The sequence below is a fragment of the Cygnus atratus genome, chromosome 1 (assembly GCF_013377495.2).
Source record: "Cygnus atratus isolate AKBS03 ecotype Queensland, Australia chromosome 1, CAtr_DNAZoo_HiC_assembly, whole genome shotgun sequence".
Taxonomy (NCBI): domain Eukaryota; kingdom Metazoa; phylum Chordata; class Aves; order Anseriformes; family Anatidae; genus Cygnus; species Cygnus atratus.
This window is the reverse complement of record NC_066362.1, coordinates 32,586,715-32,609,107: the sequence shown is the minus strand read 5'-3', so window position 1 is coordinate 32,609,107 and position 22,393 is coordinate 32,586,715. Positions and strand designations below refer to the sequence as shown.

The following is a 22,393-nucleotide window of genomic DNA, read 5'->3' as shown; positions in this document are numbered from 1 at the left end:
CGGCTCTGGCCAGCGGCGGGTCACTTTGGAGCTGGCTGAAACTGGCCCTTATCTAACATGGGGCGGCTGCTGGATTCTTCTCACAGAGGCCACCCCTGCAGCCCCCCGCTCCCAAAACCTTGCCATGTAAACCCAATATACCAAATTGCACATCTGTGGTTGTTCAGATGAGTTTCAAGCAGCTAAAGACATATTTCTGGGCACGTTTGTGTATGGCATATATCTGAAAGATAGAAGGCTTGAATGTTCACTTGACTTGAGAAGATCACCTTGAATACATAGAGTGCCCTGCCTAAATGGATTGTACTTAACAATAACAGGGTAAATATTTTGAATGCTGTTAATGAAGTGATGTCTGAAGTCTGAGTGTAAGTTCTGTTAAACACTGATTGCTGTGTGCTTGCTCTCAGCCTTCACTTTAAGCTCTATTAGCCTCCTCACTTCGCTTCTGAATTCACCTCAGCTTCTTCCTGATGAAAGAATCAGCAGAGAGATAACTTTAATCTGTGACAGGGCTTTAATATATGTTAGACCTCCCTATTCCATCGTATATTTTCATTTAATTGGCAACAGTGGAGCAATGTAATAAGGCTTTTTCCTCCCTTCATGGTTAGATGCCTTACACAACTGATGTTATATCCAAATCTCTTGAGGTACTGCATATTAGGGCCCCTAAAGGATTCAGTCATTGGGTTGGAGTTTAATCATTATTTCCTTCAGTTAATGTTTTTGTAACCTGAAACAAAGCACCAAAATCAGTAGAATATTGTGGACAGGCATTTCCTAAACTTAATTGTATTTTTCTACTATTTTATTCAATTTCTGCCTTATATAGCATTTATTTTCACAGCTATTGGTGTCTTGTGATTATCTGCCATCAAATGTGCTGCACTGTACAGTAGTGTTAGACCTCTTTCAGTACCTAGGAGAAAATTATCTGTGACAATTTCTCTCTGTTATGGATTTACAAGGAGGTAGGTTGCCAGAGGTGAACTCCTGATACATGAATTTTGCTGCATCATTTGACCATTTTACTAGAACTAGTTGTGGAACTGTATGTTCCCTGCTTTTAATGTACGAGTGTCTGTATTTCTGGATCGCAGTATTAGGTCTCTTCTTTCTGACATCAAAAAATTTGCTGTAAACACATTACATCGAGTAAAACTTTCGATGTTTACCACTTAAACCAATACTGTAGAGTTACATTGGTTTTGTTTAGGGATGCTTTGCCCTTTCCCATCAATAACTTGCAGAGTAGACATTAAGTAAGACATTAGGTAACATGAGATTCAGTTTCAAACATTAAAGCTGTGTGTCGGCTATTCCTTGCACCAAAAGAAGTACTATTCTATTTCTGCTTTTTAAACTCTGTGCTGACATACTAGGTTTTGCTGGAAGCATGAAAGGTTGTAATATTCTTTTTTTTATTTTTTTTTGGCAGTAAATCTTAGTTGCTGTTTCTTACTATTCTGATAATAATTACAAACCTTTTCAAATCTGTTAATAACAATCAATGTCTTTTGAATTGACTTCTAGTGATGTAAAACTCCTCTAGTGTCAGTCTTCTTTTCTTTTGATGAAGTTTTCATGTTTCATCAAAGGTGTCAGAAGAAGGTATTTCTTTTGTTCATTCTATATTATAGTGCTCAAGAAGATTCTGAGAGATAAGCGATTCCTTATGTAGCTAGTGAGAGTTTGGCCAGGCTCTTTTCTCTACCCCAAAGAGAGAGATTCCATTTTTCTTTTTGTTTGGGAGATTAAATTCTATCCTTGAGTGGATGGCTGGATGGAAATATCTGTAAAGCAGTTGTTTTGTGTTATACTGAGTTTTAATTTCTGTACAAAATTGGGAAAGGCCTGTTTCTTTAAGTGTTGGTTACAAGGGATGTTACTGAATTGATTGATGCCTTGTCACTATTATCTGTTTTTTTTTTTCTTTTTTCTTTTTTTTCTTCAGTACAGCTTATACTTTCTGTCAAAAAAAAAAAAGGAAAAAGTAGTGATTAGGTTGTGAATTCTTCTAAGTAGTGAATGCACCCACCTTAAAACACACCTTCCTGTAACTTTTATCTCATCAAGTGAGGTCAGCCTGTCTGCTGATGTAAATCATTACAGTGCCAACAAATCCAGTTTGATTTGGTGAGAACTTGTTACAAAATGCTCATATGAGCCCGGATCCTGTAGTTTGAATTCAGATTAGTGACAGATCTACTTGAATAAGAGACAAAAGATTTGTCTCTGCCTATGACACTGAAAACACCACTGAAACAGTTGATATGTGAGTTTTGACAGGTATCATCATACTTCTGCTGTTGTTTGAAAGAGTTTCTATTAACAAATAAATAACAAAGAAATCTGTATTCTGTCAGCGTAGGAAAGGGGAGGAGTTAGGCTGAAACTGGCTTTTGCTTTTATTAATACGTATCGGAAAGTTGTTTATTGTTTTCGCGGTCTTCTCACTGTCCATGGAGAAAGGGAGTGACAGGGATGGTTTGTTCCATTTTGATCTGAGAAAATTTCTTCCCTCCTTGGTTTCTGGTAGGAAAGGGAGCTTCAGAAAGGCAAGGTTAACGTTAAAGGGGCTGTGATAGTGAGAACAGAATGGGAAGTAATACATTGGTAAGTGGGGTGATCGAGGTAGATGGGAGGAATGAGAGCAATTACTCAAAGCCAAGAATTCTGTTTAAAATAGTAGTTCTATTTTGGCATTTGCTTTGATTCATATTCACAGTTCAAACTGTGACAGTACAGACAATGTGCTGTAACACCAGCTCTTAATTTTTGTGATGCCAAGCCAGCAGTTTGTGGTAGAATAGCTCCTCTCAGTCCTTTGGGGAGCTCAGTGTGACCTCAAGCCCCTGCTTCTAGCTTCTGCTTAGTTCTGCAAGTGCTGCAGGGACCTCCTGAGGAGCCTTGGCTTGTCATTGGCATTAGAGTGTCTGTGATATTTTGCCCCTGTGATGACTTCTTGGATCATAGCACTAATCTGAGCAGAAGCTATGCAGACCTTTTAAGTGGTGAAGGCAAGATTTTGCCTCCCTTCTTTAGGGGCATAGTGAGTTTGATGTTTGGGAGTGGGCAGAAATACTTCTCAAATGAGAGACAAGTTCTTACCTTCAAAGCCAGCAAAGGCTTCCATATCACAGTAGCCCCACTGAAGTTGGGTAAGGGGCTGCAGTGTGCTGATAGAAACAAGATCTCATTGACATGTATTTAGGTAGGTGCAAGCACTGAGGCAGCAGGGGTGAAAAGGGCTTGAGCAGCCTCACCTGCATTTATTTCCCAGCCTTCTCCTCCTCCACATCACGACACTGAAACTCACTCTTCTAGCTGCTACCTTGTACTGTGACATCTTTCTGTCCAGAGAAGTGCTGTCAGTAGCCAGGAGTGTTTGTGCAGATGAGAGTGCATGAGTGCTGTCTCTGACCTTCCAGTCTTTGGTCTCCTGGCTGTTTTCACACGTAACCTCCCAATGTTGAGGGTGTTCCTCAGTGCACATCCCAGCATGGGGCTCGGTCTCCCCTACATTTGAGGAATGCATCTCCCTGCTACCCAGCTGTTCCCTAGAGCTGTCCAGCACAGCAATGTAGTACGCAGGACCTATGCCCCCAGGGCATGGGGCTGTTATGACCCTAGTGCAGCACCCAGCACTGGCTGCTGGAACACTGGCCTGATGTTGTCCATTCTGCGTAACTGTTGGTATCCTACTTGGCATGCTTTTGTCTTCTGCAATTATCACCTTTAGAGACAGTGCCATGGTTTGTGGAATAGTGTTGGCCAGGGACTATTTCCAAATGACAAAATAGAAAAAAAAACCACACTATTTCAAGCAAAAAATAGGAGAGTGCCCATCTGGATGCATGTTGTGTTAGAGCACCACTGTTAATATTTGTCTTCAGGGCCAGGGAACAGGCTTTGCTGGCTCTATTTATTAGTATAGGTGTAGGGCTTGAGATCAATTTACTAAGGTTAGGTTGTTGTACCTGACTTATTCTTTTTGGCTGATGAATAGAATGAAATAGCCTTACCAGGTCAAACTGGGAGACTGGTTTTAATGTCCAGCTGTTTGTGTGGTCCATTTGGATATGGGAAATAACCTCTTCTGGTTTGGGCCTGTCTTCACTTGGGATCTCTGCTTTCAAATATGTAATAACTGTGGCATTGTAGAGCATTTCAGGAATTTTTCCAGAGAGCCTGAGACTAGCTCTTTCTTGTAACAAGGATTTAAACCTGGACTCCACAAACCTTTCTGCTAAAACATTTGTAACAAAATATTTGGTTTTAATGGATCAAAATTTTTGAATAAAAATATCTGATAACAGAAAATTCTTGTCCAGCTGTCAAAATGTATTCAGCAAATGAAAGGTACAGAAACTACATTGGTGTCTTTCCTGCTGGCTGTGCACTTGCATTAAGTGCTGGAAAATTATGCAGAAAAGTGAAGACCAGTTTTTTACTTATTGTTCTTTGGCTAAACTGCCAGTTTTGCCTTGCGACTAGGTAGAGCTCTAGATAGGGAGAAGGGCAAAGTCAGTAAGGCCAAACAGTGACATAAGTGAGAGATGGGGAGTATGTTTTACAGCTCTAGTGTGGGTGCCACTTGGTATTTACAGTTCATCTGAGGATATTTTGGTGCGATATTGTTCTAAGGGATGCATCAAGCAGTAAAAACTCCTAGTTAATATTTCAGAGCGCTTGGAAGTATTAACTTCCAACTAGAAAAATGTGTCGCATGCTCCTAAATGCCCAGTTACCACACCATGGAAAATAACAAATAATCCATTGTTGAATGTGGTGGCTGTTTAGTATGGATTACTTTTACAGCTTCATAATCTACACCCAGCAGAATTACTTAGTGCTGTTGTAAGAATAGTTTGCAGTGGATTGGATCTACTGAGTAGGATCTTTTTTTTTTGTTTATGTAATTATACATAACTGACAAGCCAGAACATTTGTATCAAAGATTTTAAAATAATGATTTTCATAATTATTGCAAATAAGGATTTTATTTTATTTTATTTTATTTTATTTTATTTTATTTTATGTACATATTCCTCTTTAATTTTATTAGTTTTCCTTTTCTTCTTAGTGTAAATCAAAGAGCCATGAAAAATTTTTAACACTACACCTGTAACTGTGAATATTAAAAGCTGTAAAATAAACACAAAACAAAAAAAAACACAGCAAACAAAAAAAAAACACAACAAAATACCCCCTAATACCTGTAATAAATTCATAAACAACAGACATGATAGCCTTTAGCTTCCAAGATATTTGTCTACAATGCTCTGAACCGAAGTTGATTTTTATTAGTTGCCTGGAGTAAGAGTGGGCAGCTGCAGTGTGCGTGTGCTGTGTGAGCCAGGATGCCAAATGAGGGAGTGAGCCATCAAAGACCTGGAGCTACCAACATTGCCCATCAGCTGGAAGGGCCATTCCTCCCTCTTCTCAAGGACAGCTACTACGTACCCCGTACACCCCATTGTTTCACCTCCTAAATCTCCAGGTTTTGGCTGCACAGCCTGACTTGTACTTCCTCAGCCTGCCCCGGTGCTGCTGGGCCACAGTTTGAAGAGTACAGCCCACGCAGGCTCATGCAGACCCCGTGCCCTTCACCAGGGTGGGCTGGGGCATCCCTGTGCTCAAGAAGATCTGCTCACAAGCTGTGGTGTTGGGATCTGCACACAGCAGTTACGACAGATCAGTGCAGGGCAGCCAAGAAAGCATCACTGTTTTCTTTCTCAGCTTTCTCTGGGGTATTTGAGACAAATTTCTTCCTCTTATGAAAATAGGCTCAACCTTAGTCGGTACATAAGGGATTGCTGTCTGGCAGGTTTCCACGCAGACTGGCTGGTCTTACTCTGTTCCTGGCTGGTGCCTTTGAAATGATTGTGCATGCACAGAGCGATGTGCAGAGTTGTAACAACCTTTTTCAGCTTAGCGTTTTCTTATTTGTATGTCAAACATAGTAACCCTAAGCACGTATCATCCCCCTGCTAAATTAAATCCATTTGACCTGAAGTGTGTGTGGTTTTGGGGAGGTTAACATCAAATAGGCTGGTATTGATTAAACAACCACAGAGATCGTGGGCATTAGTGAAGGGAGAAGCATGTTCTCCTGCTGTACTGTGTTTATCACTGTGGTTTATTTTTTTACTCGAAGAGCTGTTTGCCTTTCCCAACATGGAAGGACACCTTGGAGCTGTTGGGAGAAGCAGAAGCAACATTAGTGTGGTGAAGTTTTTGGTTGATGCTCTCCCTGAGATAAGTGGGCTGGGCTGGTGTAGGCAAGGAACCAGTGATTCAGCTGATGGGGTTCCCCTAAATCTTTTCTGTAATGAGGTTCTTAGGAAAAGCCTGCAGTATAATGCAGTTATTGTTTCCCTGGGGAGTAAGTCCTTTAGGAAACAAGGCTGCGTTCTAACCTGTGAAGTCTGCTAAACGGAGCCAGATCTGTTTAAGACCCAGCAGTTAAACAAATACAGAAAAGTGGAATATCAAGCACAATATTTTGCAAAATAAATAAATAAATAAAATAGTGAAGTGAAAATGATTAACATTCAGTTCCCTGTGTTTCTGTGTCATGGTGTTAGTTCAAGCTGAAGGGAATATTGTTTCTGCTGTCATTGCATTTGCTTTTCTAATTGTGTTTTCCTGCTGCTTCTACAGATTATTAGTAACCATAAATTATAATTCTCCTAATGGCTATTATTTTCTTTTTCATTTTGATGCACGTTTTATCTAACAATCATCAAGCCTTCATAAGGTAGAGGTATTTGTTACAGTTTACCAAATGGAAGAACAAAAGAGATTGCCTGTGGATCTCAAAAGAGTGAGTTGATCACAGAATTTTTGCACAGCTTTGTATAGGAAGTTTTCCTTGCTGTTGCAGTAGCATAGGAGGTCAACATCATCTCTCGGCAATTCTTTCTCAATTCCTGAAATTTTACAGCAATGTCTGTTTTATTGGGAAATTCGTGTTTCCTTCTCAGGGATCTCATCATCTTGCCTGTGTAAGAGGCAACACAAATGTTCATTTTATACCTTTTGTACTGAGTGTATCTCTGCTTTGTTTCCTTCCTGCCTGCATCTCTGTGTGTTGGGATCACTTAGCCATTGACTTAGAAGAGAGTAGGAGTTAGCTGTTGGCTGTACCAGGAGATAACATTTCAACATGTTCAAGCCTTTTTTGTTTCCAAATTATTATCTCCAACTGGGTGGAGACATTTAAAATTGTTTGGAGGAGTCCAGTTCCATAATGTTCCCCTTCTTTGTTAGGTTGAGATTGACCTTATTGTTATCCTTGAAGCTTGAGTCATGAAGGAGGTTATAAAGTTGACTGATGCCCTGCCACTGTTTCCCTTTTTTTTTTTTTCCATCCAGACTTTCAATTAGTTTATACTTCTTGTAAATTCAAAAATTTTGGGGGGGGCCATGAGGAGGTAAATGTTTGCAGATTATAAAATTTGCTGCTGACTTTAGTTAACTGCTATGCTACTATTGGGGGAGAAGTTAAAATTGCCCTTTGCCAGTTTTGCGACAGAATAATTATTTTTGTGCTGTTGCTAGGCATATTTCACTGGGAAACATCCTGAAGAAAGGAGAGATGTGCAGTGAGCCCAACCTCCTGCTAGGGATGATGATTATACAAGATGGTTTTGATTTGGTCTCCTCATATCCTCTTTTGAGAACTAAAATCATCTCGTCTGTTCTTTTACATGGATGGCCAGTTAAAAGAAACTACACTGTAATCCATGTGCACACACAGATTAACAAACCATTGCCATGCTGTCTGCAGATGTAGCAGCAAAAATATGCAAAAATGAATTGCCCACTCTCCTCATTTTTCTGAATCTTACTACATATGGTTATTTTTGTTACTCTTTAGCTATTGGTTGCATATACGTATTAGATAATCTTCATTTCTGTTTTTCTTTTTTCCCCTTGTTTTAAAAGTATGCTAGGGGAGGACTGTAAAATGAGAAAGTTAGTATTTAGAAGAGAAATGATGTGTCAAACTTCTTCCCAGAAGAGGTCCAATATATAAGAAATAGGCCTGACTACTTAGCGAGTTTGCTTATGTAGTGCTCTTTAAATAGATCTGCAGCAGTCTCAGCAGCAAAGCAAGTGTTCACAATCTGCAAATCTGGCATATGAGACAATTTGGGGAAACGCAATGCTGTTTTTTTTTACTCTGTTCATACATACACTTACATATATATACATACATACATAATACAAATACATACATATTTAACAATGTCTGTGCACTTATCAATTTTTAAGAGTTAGCACTTCTTGACTCTGAATTTCTTTTGAGAAATTTCATTATGAAGAATGAGGAGATGTTAACATTGTATCCAGAAGCAAACAAAGCAGTGTCCTGTCTCAGTTCTTGCTTACTTCTCTGGTTGATAATGGCTAATAATGCCCTATCACAGAACTTGGTGTTGTTTTTTGTGTATTCATGTCTTCAGGGTATCCTTACTGTGCTTTCAGGATATAATGCAGTTACTCAGAATAGGATAATTATATTTCCAATCAGGTCATGCTATGTAAAGTAGCGTTGCTAGAAGAAAAAATATTTAGCTTGGCATCTTTCTACTTACATGAAAGATGGAACCTGCTATTATGTATTATTGAGAAGGAGGATTCAGTGCGAACCCGTACAATGTCTCCTTTCATCTTTCTATCTCTTCTGTCTTTCTCCCTCTTTTAAATACTTTCTGCATGATAATGAGAAGTTATGTGATGTAGAATGTTGTTGTGCTGCTAAGAATGGTTCATGACACGATGATGCATTTATGGTACAGGTACCTGGAACTGGAAAGCAGTGGTCATCGAAATGAAATCAGGTTGCATTATCGCTCAGGCAGTCATCGCTCCCACACAGAAGTATTCCCGTACATCCTGGCAGATGATAAGTGGCACAGGCTTTCCTTAGCAATCAGTGCTTCTCACTTGATTTTACATGTGGATTGCAATAAGTAAGTAAAGCATGTTGTTTTGTAAGTTGTCACTTCTGGAACATTCAAGCTTTCAGTAAATTAAATGATAACAACTTGGGACATATTTTTTTTTTCTGTTTCAGAATTTATGAAAGAGTTGTGGAGAAGCCCTTCATGGACTTACCTTTGGGTACAACATTTTGGCTAGGACAGAGGAATAATGCACATGGTTATTTTAAGGTATGCATTCCCTGAAAGGAAAAAAAAGAGAACTTAGATAAAAATGGATGCAGTTTCCTCTTCCTTGAAGCAGATAAAATAGAGTAAATACTCTGTGGTATGAATAGTATTTCATACTTGTGATCCAGTTCAGTTGAGGTTAATTGACTTACTGACATACAGGCATGCAGGTGGGGTATGATAGTATGTTTGCCATGCTACTTCTCTAGGAGGGCTTGAGTGGTACACAAAAAGGTATACCTTGCAGACCAGAGATGAGAAGGAGTTTTACTTGTGGGTGGTCATCTGCTGGAAGGACTCAGCAGAAATAAAGCTGCATTGATCAAATTGTCATCAGGTTTGTCAGTTTGTTAGAGTAGGTTAAAAACAAGTTTCTGTACAGTATGAATTCATACTGTGCCCAGTTCTGGGTTTCCCAGTACAAGAGAGACATGGAGCTACTGGAGAGAGTCCAGCGAAGGGCCAGAAAGACGATGAAGAGACTGGAGCATCTCTCCTGCGAAGAGAGGGTGAGAGAGCTGAGACTGTTCAGCCTGGAGAAGAGGAGGCTTAGGGAGGGACCTCATCAAAGTGTACAAACATCTGATGGTTGGAGGGAGGAGATGAAGATGAAGGATCCAGACACTTCTCAGTAGTGCCCAATGACAGGCCAAGAAGCAATGGACAAAAATTGAAAAACCTGAAATTCCATCTGAACATAAGAAAACACTTTTAACATGAAGGTGGTCAGAGTGAGTCCACAATGGAGATATTCAAAAGTTGCTTGCACATGTTCCTGGGCAACCTGCTATAGGTGGCCCTGCGTGAGCAGGGCTGTTGGAGTAGGTTATCTCAAGAAGTTCCTCCTGACCTCAGCCATTATGTGGTTCTGCAGTCTTACCACAATTTTTAGTGCCATGGTGTGTTGTAAAACAGTTTAAGATGGTGAAAGGTAAATGGCCAAGAGAAACAGAATTCCAGGAAATAAATATTCATGTTATTGTCTGTTTCATAACTAAATGAGTATTTTTTGTCAGAGAACACTAAGGTCTAGGGAACTCCAATCTCTTTATGATTTAGGTTTCACCACAATATTCTCTAGGTTCAGAAATAAGTGAGATGACAATCATTAATGAAGAGAATGCCTTTTTCCTCAGAGGAAAAATACTTGATCATGTTTTTTTGCTTACTCTTTCTCCATTTTTCTATATACATATATATATATATACACATATTAATATATATGTATATATCAAGCACCTGGTGTATAGCAAGATTGAAGAAGTGAATGCTGTGTTTCCACTGGAGTGTAAATTTTGATTCCTCTGTGTCCATTAGGTAGCATTTGTTGGTCACAGACACTTTCTGTCATTTGTCCTTGGAAACTGCTTTAGCAAATGATGGCATACCTGTAGAATACTGCAGTCCCATTTCCCTCCCTGTGGGCATCTTTTTACTTGAGCTGCAAAGTGGAATTGATAATGTTGGTCACAGACCTAATCACTTTGTTAAATATGGCCTGCTAATTTTTTTTTTTCCCAGCATAAAACACTCTGACTACTGTTGTCACAGCAAGTTCTGTAGTTTTGTGCTAAAATCAGTTTTTGGGTGTTGTAATACTGTTTGCTGTACTTAAATGCTAAACTATGTCTTTGTTTAGTGTAAGATATGGAGATCTGATGGGGCACTCATGTTTGAAAACTGAAGCATGACTTTGTTTTTATTTTTCTATTCAATATGTGTTTCTTTTTCTTCCAAAACACAAGAGGATACCTGCTAAACAAGCAGCAAGATTATATTTCTGGTTTAAAAAAATCAGCAACAGTTGAATCCAAGAATAAAATCATAAAATATTAACACGTTGCCTAAACTGATCTCAGACACACTTCATTTATTCTATGTATTTATTATTAATATATATATATAAATATTCCTTTTGTTTATTTGTACCTTCTCACTTCTTGACTTGATTATATTCTTTTTGCCAACTCATTGTGACCATGAAGAAGCTCATTTTGTGTAGAAAAATAAATACTCCAGTAGTGGACTGTATTTTTTTTTGTTCATTTGTTACTTTTCAAAAAGGATAAAATGAACCAAGATACATGGAAAAATTTGTCTCAGTTACAAAGACAAACCAGTTTGGCAGAAATACAGAAACTGATAGCTGTTAAAAGAACATTGATTTAGCCAAAAATATACTGTGCGAAGTAATTTCTCCAGCACAGTAAAGTACAAATGGTTGAACTACGTCTGCAAATGTGACATTGTACAGAAGACACATCACTCTAGAGGATGAGTACTTTCAGTGATTTTTAGTGTTTTGGAGAACCTATGTTTTTAGATACTGTGTGTGACAACTTCCACTCAGCTGATTTTCTGACATCCACTTTTTCAGTTGTTTCTGAAAGTCAGGCTGCTTTGAATGGGTCTTAAATGAGTTGTCCAGAAGGATCAAAGTACCCAAAATCATTAGCCACTCATTGAAATTATTTTCTTTGGCTATATCTGATTTTGGACCTAATACTGCTCCACTGAAACAATGTGTCTGTAGGCATACTCACACTGGGGTATATTTGTGCCCATTTCATTTTAAGGTCTTAAGTCTGAGAGTGCAATTCTGGCCATCTAATTTCTGGTGTTGTGTAAAGTCTCTGACACCTAATATCCAGAAGTACTTTAATTTGAACCAACAGCTTCTTTTGGAGCCTGTGAATAGCCTCTCACGTACAGTCAGGAACTCCTGATTTGGCAGCCCAGGCAGGTGAGGTGTCACAGCTCCTGGTTGTTACACTGGGGAGATGAGAAATAACCCAAATTCCTGTCAAGTGACAGAGTCCAACTCACAGCACAGCTGATGTGTGGTGAATAAAGCTCCCCAAATAGTTGGAGGGGATTTACTGTTGATTAATAGCTAAGTGATTTGAATACTTGCGCATGTGTTCAGTGAAAGATATGTTTTAAGCTATTTACAACCTGAAAGGGTTGGACCCTGCAATTCTTCCTTTTCATGGAAATGCTGTAACTTGGGTTGACATGAATTTGAACTTGATGACGCTGAGGAAGGAAGGGAGAAGAATTGAATATTGTGAGCTTTTCAATGTTCGCTTCAAAGAGGTCTTTGTTCCTGATTCCAGAACACTTCCTGACGTGGAGACCTGTCTCAGGCATACCCACCTATTTTTCATCTATTAACTAATCACTGCAGCTCTTTGCACAGGATGGGGGAGCATCCAGTTGTCATAGATAGTAGCTTTGTTGTTAAGGGAGAAGGGTAGTCATGACACTTACCTTCTCAGTTACTCTTCAATGACACCTGCTCTTCTCCATAGGTCACGTAGGTTTCTAAAGCACCCTGATTCATTCACTTGAGGTCAAAATACTCTTGCTTGGACTTTGCGACATCTGTAGTGAATGCCCTGTGTACACAGATGAAATGTGGCCTTTTGCATTTAGCTTGCATTATATTATTTGTGACTTGAAACATTCACTTCATAAACATGCTGAAGCGTGTTTAAATTATTCTGCTTTTACTTCTAAGAAGGAATTTTGGACATGCAGGGAGGGAATCATAGATGAAAGGGACATCTGGAGCGTATATGGTAGGATGGCTATTTGGCCTTTGCTTTTGGAAAGCAGCAAAGTGGCTGCTAATTATATCTTAATGACTAAGGATGCATGTAAATTCTGCCTGTAAGCATGTGATTTCTTCTGGGTAAAATGGGGCCTTTCCAGATGGCATATTTGAATTTCATGCTAAACTTCCCGTTCTCCCAAATTCCTTGCCAACATGTTACTCTGCAGCTGTGTAACAGATATGTAGATTCTTGGCACTCTGCATGTTCATGAAAAGATCCACATCAAAATCATAAAAGGTTTGCATGAATGTGTTTTTCCTGACTCAAGTTTCTTTAATCTGTACTTCTTTTTGACAGTCATAGCTTAGTGAAAAATTTGAGTTTTATTTAAGAGAGTTTCAAAATAACCAAAAGTACAACTGTTTTTCAAATTATTTTTAAAGGTCATTTTCAAGCTTTTCTGCAATGGCTAACTAAAAATAACAATGAATTCAAAACAACCAAACTCTTGCCACATAATTACATCTTGACATTTAATATTATGTATTTAAAAACGATTCACTATGCCTGTACATGTACATCTATCTATTTTGCTTTCTCTTTATTCTTCTATCACTGCATTGGGTCCAGAAAAGAAGCTATGTATTCATAAATATTGTTTTTATCAGGCACTTTTTTCTGTGTGGGCTTTAATGTTTTACATGGTAAATGGAAAATATAATTTTGACAGGTAAAAATAATACATCCTTTCGTTTTTTCTCTCCACTTACACATAGGGCATAATGCAAGATGTGCAATTACTTGTCATGCCTCAAGGATTTATTTCTCAATGCCCAGATCTTAATCGCAGTAAGTCTCTTAATTCTTATACCATAAAATGAAAGGTGTGCTTTGTACCTACTTTCTGTCCTGCAAGCTTTCTTAAATCCTTGAGTTTCAGTATATTGGTTGTCAACTTTGACGTGATCGAACCAATTGTAAATGAATGGTTTTGTTACTAGTATACATATCTTGTTATTCTAGCATGCCCAACTTGTAATGACTTCCATGGACTTGTGCAGAAAATTATGGAACTGCAAGACATTTTAGCCAAAACATCAGCAAAGGTAATATTTACTAGAAGGCATGGCATGGGAGAACTGAGGACTCTAAAGCTTTAATTGCTGTTTTTTTTAGATTATTTGTGCATCTGTGTGGATGTGTACGTGGGTGTGTGCAGAATATCCATGCATGTTATGATTATATATGTTTGCATTTGTATATCTGTGCCTACTATCTATGCATACAAATTCACAGTTCAGAGAGCTTTCTTGGTTTTTAATATTTTTATAGAATAATATATTGTAATAGTAAACAGAATCCAAATCCCTGAACAAGGAAAAGACTCATACATATTCAGGCTCTATCTATCAGGCTAACAAGTCAATAAAACTGGTCTGAAATAGGTTACTGTGCTTGTATTGCTTATTGCAGCAAGATTTATTGGTCCAAGACTTTTCTAAACCTGAACTGATGGAGTGCTCAGACAAAATCTTTGAAAAATAGGAAACGGAGAACCCTAAGCAGTATTTTCTTCTTGGTATTATTTATGTATTTTTTTTTACAGAAGATAACACTAAAAACATTCACATCTTCCAGTGAACATAGACTAGTCTTCTGTTTTTAAATGTCAGGTCTTTAGATGTCTGCAGGAATGCTGTTACCTGGCTAATTTGATACACAAATGATAAAAACTAATTAGTTGAAATGGAGAATCAATTACTAATGTTGGTTTTGAGCTTTACATCAAATCTGACCTCTTTACTCAGATCCGGGTCTTTTGCGCATAGCCTAATATCTGCAGATATATGTAGAGCAAGATTCTGGGTCACTTCACGCATATAAAGATCAGGAGCCACACTCATCTATTCACTTTCTGTCATGACCTATTCACTTTGTCATGATGCCCCTGATGTTATAATCAAAAGATGAAATGCATTGTCTCTTGCTTCTTTATTTCCATCTCTGAATGACTGGTGGTTTAATCATTTAGTTTTTGACAATAGTCATTATCTTTGAATGATTTTTCATGCATGCTTGACAGTAAGGGGGACAGTTTCAATCATGTTTATGCTAACATAGTGATCACTTATAAATTTCAAACTTTTTGTGAACTGTAAATACAGTTGTCCCAAGCTGAGCAGAGGATGAACAAGTTGGATCAGTGCTACTGTGAAAGGACCTGCACAATAAAAGGCATGACGTACAGAGAGTTTGAATCCTGGACAGATGGTTGTAAGAACTGCACTTGCATGGTATGGCTACAGTTTGAGTGGAGACCCAGGAACCCTGGTGTTTCCTCTGATTGTGGGTTTATTGGGGAAAAATATTAAGGGATGTTTATAAATGTGTGCTAAGTAGTAGCAACAAAGTGCGAAAAAAAAAATAAATGTTCTAAATCTAAGCGATAGTATTAATAAATGCATTTTCCTATTATTGCAGCAGTGGCAGCATGTGTAGCTCTCCTGGATTTCATGCCAGTATAGGCAGATGCTATGCAATACACTTAGCTATCACATTATTCCCCTGCACTGAGTTGCAAACAGTTTCTCTGGATAATTAATTACCTGTTTTTATCACTATAAACACAGCCTTTTTCTTAGCAAATGATTTAATAGATCCCTTGAGTCTGATTCCCTTTAGTTGCCTTTGGTTACATCTCCAAAAGCAATAAAGAGTAAAATGTCAGGGTCATATGCATGCTCCATTATATCACAAACAAAAAAAGAATTTAAATGGATGGAAGATTCCCAAAGGTATCAGAACTCCAAAACTGAATGCAAGTATCCTTTCAAGCACCAAATCATTGCATCTTTGTTATTGTCCAGTCATTTAAAACTCATGAATTCCATTTGGACTCATTAAATGCCTAATCCAAAGGCCATTAGTAACTGATGGAAAGGCTGTTGTCTGTACTGCACCTTAGATTGATTTGCTGCTGTCTGTAATTTGCTAAATGGTTCTACTTAAGCTTAATATGACTTTGATCTTTATATTTCTGGAGTGATATTAATTTTGTTTTTAAGATCTTTGGTTGAAGAAAAGAAGGTTTAGTCCATACTATCAGACCTGGCTGATAGCTATCTAAAATGCTTTGAATTTAGTGTTACGTGCATTACATATTTTTGTCACAGTTTTTTCTTGCAGCTATGGCATTATTACCTTTTAGAAATGTATTGTCTCTCCTATAAAAATCAGAAGGTAGAGTATTGTTCTGTGAGGTTGTTATTTCGCATTATTATGTCAATTTGCTTCTGATTGGCAGAATGTTTTACATCCAAATACATTTGCCTCTAAAAAAAATGTTTGATCATTGTCATCTCAAAGAATGCATCACACATGTCTAAAAGGTTGTATGCATGATAATCTGAAGGTATAGTTTCTGTTCTTATAGTTATTAAAAGAACCATGCTAAAATGGCTTTTTGGGTGCTGTCAGAGAATTCATTGCATTTAAAAATAGATTTTAAGTTCTTGTGTATGAGAACATCTCTGTTCTTGCTAAATATAACTACCAGTTAAGCACCTTTTATTCTTCTAGAATGGTACTGTGCAGTGTGAAGCTTTGATATGCCCCCTTTCTGATTGCCCGATTAATTCTGCCCTGGCATATGTGGATGGCAAGTGCTGCAAAGAATGTCAATGTAAGTTTTACTCTGGGGCTTCCTTTAATGAATATTACGAAATCTGGAAAGAAAATGAACTTTTCTGTAAACATGTCATTGAAATAACTGGTCAGGGAATGAAGTACTTGGGTAGAGGAATAGGGGAATTTAGACTTCCCTGAAATATTTTCGGAAACTGATAACCAGAAATTTTTCATTCTTCAGTTGTGACTATTTTATTTTAGTTATGCGATTTTTTTTCCTTCTGAAAACACGGATATTTCCTATCAATATTTAAAAAAAAAAATCTTAAAACTTTCTGCTGACTTCCTATTGTTTATCTTTTAGACCAAACTGCTAGAAATTAAAGAATTACCTCACATTTGTTTAGACCAGTGTTTCTAACGCTATCTCAAAAAGGCTGTACTTTCAACTGTATGTTGTAGTACCAGAAATGGAGATTCAGATTTACGATTCTTGTTCTTTAATTAAGGGAAGAGAAAACTTGCACTAGACTCCAGAGACCAGAAAAAAAAAAAAAAAAACAGTCACCTAGAAAGGTTCTTTTACAAAAGGTCAGACAGAATTATACAGGAAACTGGATACAGGTAATTTAATATTGTCATTTAATACAGGTGATTAGCTTTTGGTTTTATAGCATTTTGGCCTTGTTGCAAATAGGGTTAAAGAAGGGGAAATTTAGGTTAATCAGTATCTAGATGGATTGTATATATTATTTCACATTGATTATCGATTGTATCAAATATGTGATGGCTGTGGTGGGATCCATTCTTGAAATTGAGCATAATATGCATACATTTCTTTATTATATAAATGTTGAGATTTTTCTGTGTAGTTTCATCACTCTTCTGAAGTATAAAACTTCTTAGAGAGTATAGAGATACATGTAACTGCTTGAAATGCCACGTTTTAAGATAAAATTCAGGAAGATGTTTTGTAATCCACTGATCTTGCTCCCACAGGAGTTTATTAATATTTAATTGTGTTAGAAGTTACACAAACCATCCCATTTTATGAAACCTTATTAACTTACTCAAGTAGATTAATTCTAATTGAGGGGAAATGAGAATTCAAATACATTTTTTTCTTTTTAGTCAACTACACAACATTTCTGTGCATATTAGTTGGCTCAGGGAATTGGTAATTCGGGGATGAGAGATGAGTGGAGTTCAAACCTCTGTTTGAATCTGTGACCATGCTGGCAGAGTTTGAAAACCTGATCTTCTGAAGTATGTTTTTGTAATGCACTGCTTGCAAATTTAGTTGGGAATTCTCCATCCAAATGTTAACGGGGAAGCACTCACATCTCAAGAGTTCTTATGAATTTGTTATTTTTATTGGGAGTCTTTGCGAAGGTCAAGAAATGTGAATGGGCATGTGGATACTGAACTTGTCATACAGCATTAATGCACCTGCTTGCAGTTAAGGTACAGCTCTGGTACAGCACACTGTGAAGTTTACTCTGGTATCACCTTTTTGATGTTCTTAATGTTATCAAAGCTTTTTAGCTTCCAGTGCTGTTAATCTGATGCCAGTACATAATTGATAATGAACACGCCACATATAACTCTTGACAAGCTACAAAAAGAATTACAAACTTATTTTGAAAACTTGTCTATTTTGTCTATTTTCATCTATTTCAAAACTATTTTCACCTAGTTTATTTAAAGCGCCTTAAAAAAACACACACACAAACAACCAAAACCAAAACAAACTAATTGACAAATAAACAAAAAGAAATCAAAACCCCACAATATTTTAAGTGGACAATTCCTGGGAACCAAAGGACTGATGGTGTAGACTGGAGTCCCATTGATAAGATAGCTAAATTCCATTGAAAGTGTGAAGAGTTTAAGTTAGATGCAGTGGTGGCTGTAGGACCCTCATTTATTCTCCAGGCTTATAATTGGGAGAGCGGCTAATTAGGGTTTCTTGTTCAACGAGCCACTGTCCTTACTATTGGACAATCAATCATAAATGCTGAGAAAATTTGAGGCCCATACCCATGTCTTTCACTGAGTTTTAGTATTTTTTGTGAGATGCAACATGTATGGTTATTTCTTCCTGCTATTTGTGGTACCTCACACCAGATGATGGACTGTTTCTGCCAGCCTCTTGGAAGGGTAAAACTGTCCAGGCAGTGGTAGCTGTGGCAGCCTTAGTGGTGCATCTCAGGGCTGAGTTCTCTCCATCCTTCTTTCTTTCTTCTGCTGGTGTGATAACAAAGCCAGAAAAAATTAAAAGAGTGGGGTTTGATGTAATGACAGCTGGCATAAAGAGTGAAAATACACAGTGCTTAAGACATTCACAGTGATGAGCAAGCAGGCTTCACAGCTTTTTTGTTTTGTTTTGAGTAATTCAGAATGGATTCATTCAGCATGGCTTTAGACACATAGAATTTGGGATTGTAGTCTGAAGTGGCTTTACATATGTTACTACATGAAACAGGGCACAGTCCTGTGGCCCTGGGGCTAGGTGCCACTTGTGGCTCGCAAATACATGGTCAGACTCTCTTACCCTTCCCCTGAAACAGTGTCTGCCTCCAGATGGCTGACTGGGGATGATTCCTGATCAGTCCTGTCCCTCAAACCATGCCTGGCATTGCATCAAAGATTGCTGGCTGGTACAGGCCAAGGGGCTGCCATGAGTTGTGCTAACACTTGAACTGTGTGGAGGACTACGCACCAGTGTTTGAGCCTGTTGGCACTTACTGTTTCATTTACCTCTCATGTTTCATTTACTACTACGGGCATCATCATCAGTTAGGCTCTCTCAATAGCCAGTGAAAGGGACTGGCACATCTGGAGGGTGCTTGGTGCTCAGAGGTGGCTGGAGTAGATGAGATGAATTGCCTTGTGGAGGTGCATGTTTCTTCCCACAGGAGGCCTTATACATAGGGAGGCCAGGCAAATAGATTAGATACCAAACTTGCAGGTAGCTGGAACTGTGAGATTAATCTTTCCATCAGTTATTTCAATGAGTATCAGCTGTGTCACATAGGAATGGAAAGTGCTGAATTTTTAAACCTGGTGCTGACATTAAGCAGTTAAGCTAAGAGACTGGTGAGAGCCAGTCACACTGCCAAGCACTAGCAAATGAATTTCAGCCCAGCTCAGCATTTAAGAATTGGGCAGTGCAGTGATGTTGTGCCTTGTTTGATGACATTTTCAACACTTCAAGAATTTCAGCACAACTGACCGCATTTTTATTTTTTTTCTTAAATATTTAGTTCAGGGAAGAACAGGTATTATGGAATGTGGTAGAAAAATAATTATAGCTTTGACTTTGATTCTTCTTATATGCTAAAACATAATAAAACCAGACATGTACCTTCTGACCAAACCGCATATCTTTGCTTGAGAACACTCAGACAACTTGTTTTGTTTTGTCCTGCGTGAAGGTCAATGCTGGTACCAATAGGAATGACAGCACATGTGAGTTATCACATTATTTTCTGTTGTCCTTAATGGACTAAAAGCAGCTACAACCTTCCCAGGCACATGAGTTGGCCAATGTGCTGGGTGTATGTTTCAGCTACAGACAAGCTATTCAACACAGAATTTGGTCAAGCTACCAAAGCATGCCTCTTAGATCAATGGGAGCTTCCTATAGAGAATTGTTTGGAGTTGGAAAGCAGAGGCCACTTTCTTTTCTATTCCAAGTGCAATTTTAAGCCTATCTGAGAAGGTATGTGCAAGAGATGATTATATTCTTTTTTTCCTCTGCAGAGAAAAATGCACTGTGTGGTGATAGGCGCTGACACAAAACAGGGAGAAATTAAACTCCTCTACTGACTCTATGAAGTATTGCTTTAGCCCATGGACTTGGCTTAAAATGCACAAGGACAAGTTCATTTATTTTAAGTGAATCGTGGAAGGACTGACAATGTCTTAGTAGCTGAGACAATTGGTACTTGGTCAGCAAATCTTTGTATGGTAACTTTCTTATTAGTTAGTGTATTAACACTAAGGCATCACTTCCAATAACTGTTATATAAGTATTTTTTTAATGAAGTCAGTGTATTTTTAGCAAACTAGCTGACTTTCTTCTTCTTAAGCCCAGAAGTGATCTTTGTACCACTGTCTGGCACAGTAATAATTCCCATCACCGAAGACTGATCTCCAGGAAGAAAATAGGTCTATTCTTATCACCGTCCTTCTCAGGACATTGCAGACACTTATAGATCTAATCCCAAACTATTTAAATCTATCGCAACAGGTTTTAATGGGGGCTAAAGTCTAAGCCATTATATTAAATCTACAGGCTGTGATTTTCCATGTGCTTGTTTTTTTCTGAAACTGGACGTTTTATGTTTTTTGGTGCATCGTAGCAAAATCTGCACTCTAGCACAAGTATTTTAAGCAGATGTAAGAAGCATAGAACTGTATCGGATCAGCTGCCACTTCTGTTGCTAGCAAGCATGGAGAGAGCACATATAAGGAGGTTATTGTGACTCAGAAAGGGGTTTTGAATAAAATGATTAAAACACAAATATGCAAATGTTAGTTTTTATAAAATGAATGGGTTTCTGATGCACTGATCTCTTTTGCTAGCTTACAGAAACATTTAATTTTATAGTCACAATTAAGGGGATTTCCCCTTTTTCTCTTCATGGCGCTTTGATTTTTCTCTGCAAATCTATATGCTCTTATGCAAGCTCCAGCATGCCTGGCCTACTAACACAGAGAAGGAACTGTAAAATTCCAGCTGGTTCTCATATGCAGAGCAAGTGACCATCAGCAATGGCACAAAATTTGTACCTAGAAAATTAAGGGATGTTGATTAAGCTTCTTTGCAAATTCATTAATATTTGTTCAGGTGGATTGAAGTATTATGTACTTAATACTTAGCTGTGCTGCTTACTAAGTTTAATCTTTTCACAAAATTGGCTCCTTTTTTCAGGGTTGAAGGAGTGGCACCACCTTGCTTTAGCTGCCAGTGGCAGCTCAGCATACCAGTCTCAGACTCTGCCTCCCACGTGCCAGAGGAGATCCTCTAGCATTTAATGTGGCACGGAGAGGAGGCTGGGGCTCGATGTGCTTGAATGACATGATTAGTGTGCACTCGTGTGCTGAATTACTTCTATGCCTATTGAACAGGTCATCTCATCCTTGCAGGAAATCAGAGGAAAGGGTAGTCTGGAAAACAAAGCCCAGCTCCAGCAGGCCAGCTGGGGCAAGGCAAGTGTGTCAGTGCTGCAGGGGAGCAGGGGACCTCGGGGGGACAGAACAGGCATTTATAGAGGAGGAAACAAGAAGGAGCTTTCTTAGTTCATGCAAAACAGCCTGTGTAGGCTGAAGTCTTTTTCTTCAGCAGTGAAGCAATGGTTATTTGTTTACCATTTTTTTTAAAATGCGTGTTTTAAAATATAAAGGTGAAGAAATTCTCGCTAATGCAAAGGATTAGTTGCTCTTTGATGATAAATATTTGTGTGGCTTTTTAAAGATACAAATACAAGTAGAGCAGAAATTCTGTTATTTCAAGATGATTTTTTTTTTTAATATGTGAAAAATCAAATAAATTAGACTACTTTCAGAACACTACTAAAAGATGTCTGGAAGATAGCTCGCACTGGATTATTTCCTAGAACCATGGCATTTATTATAACCTCTTGTAGTCAGCATGTAGAATGTCTGAGTGTTATTTAACACTGTAGTGGAATAGTGTCTCTTCAGCCTCTGTTTTCTGTATTTTCTATGCTGAAATGATTTCCAGCAACTTTTTTTTTTTTTTTTTCCCCTCAGGTCTTTGAATACATACAAAGATAGTATCACATTATAATGACAGATAAAAAGCATCATATAGAAGCTTGTACTACAGAGATGAACCACAGTGTACTTTACTGCTTGTTTACCATTCTATTACTTTAGCAACTCCATGTCTGAAAAAGAAAGGTATTATTATTATTTATTTAGAAAAAGCACAAACTATTTTTGAGGGGAAAAAATGTATCCTTGCACTCATGTAGGTCAATAAAATCAGTG

General features: G+C 38.0%; 1 protein-coding gene across 1 annotated transcript in view; it reads left to right on the top strand.

Moving 5' to 3' along the window:
* Positions 1-22,393, top strand: part of NELL2 (neural EGFL like 2) — a 148,122-nt gene that overhangs the window by 28,351 nt on the left and 97,378 nt on the right. Inside the window, exons 4-9 of the mRNA XM_035544105.2 lie at positions 8,814-8,987; positions 9,092-9,188; positions 13,522-13,594; positions 13,769-13,851; positions 14,911-15,039; positions 16,325-16,427. Of these exons, the coding sequence (XP_035399998.1) occupies positions 8,814-8,987; positions 9,092-9,188; positions 13,522-13,594; positions 13,769-13,851; positions 14,911-15,039; positions 16,325-16,427 (659 nt within the window). The remainder of the gene's footprint in view (positions 1-8,813; positions 8,988-9,091; positions 9,189-13,521; positions 13,595-13,768; positions 13,852-14,910; positions 15,040-16,324; positions 16,428-22,393) is intronic.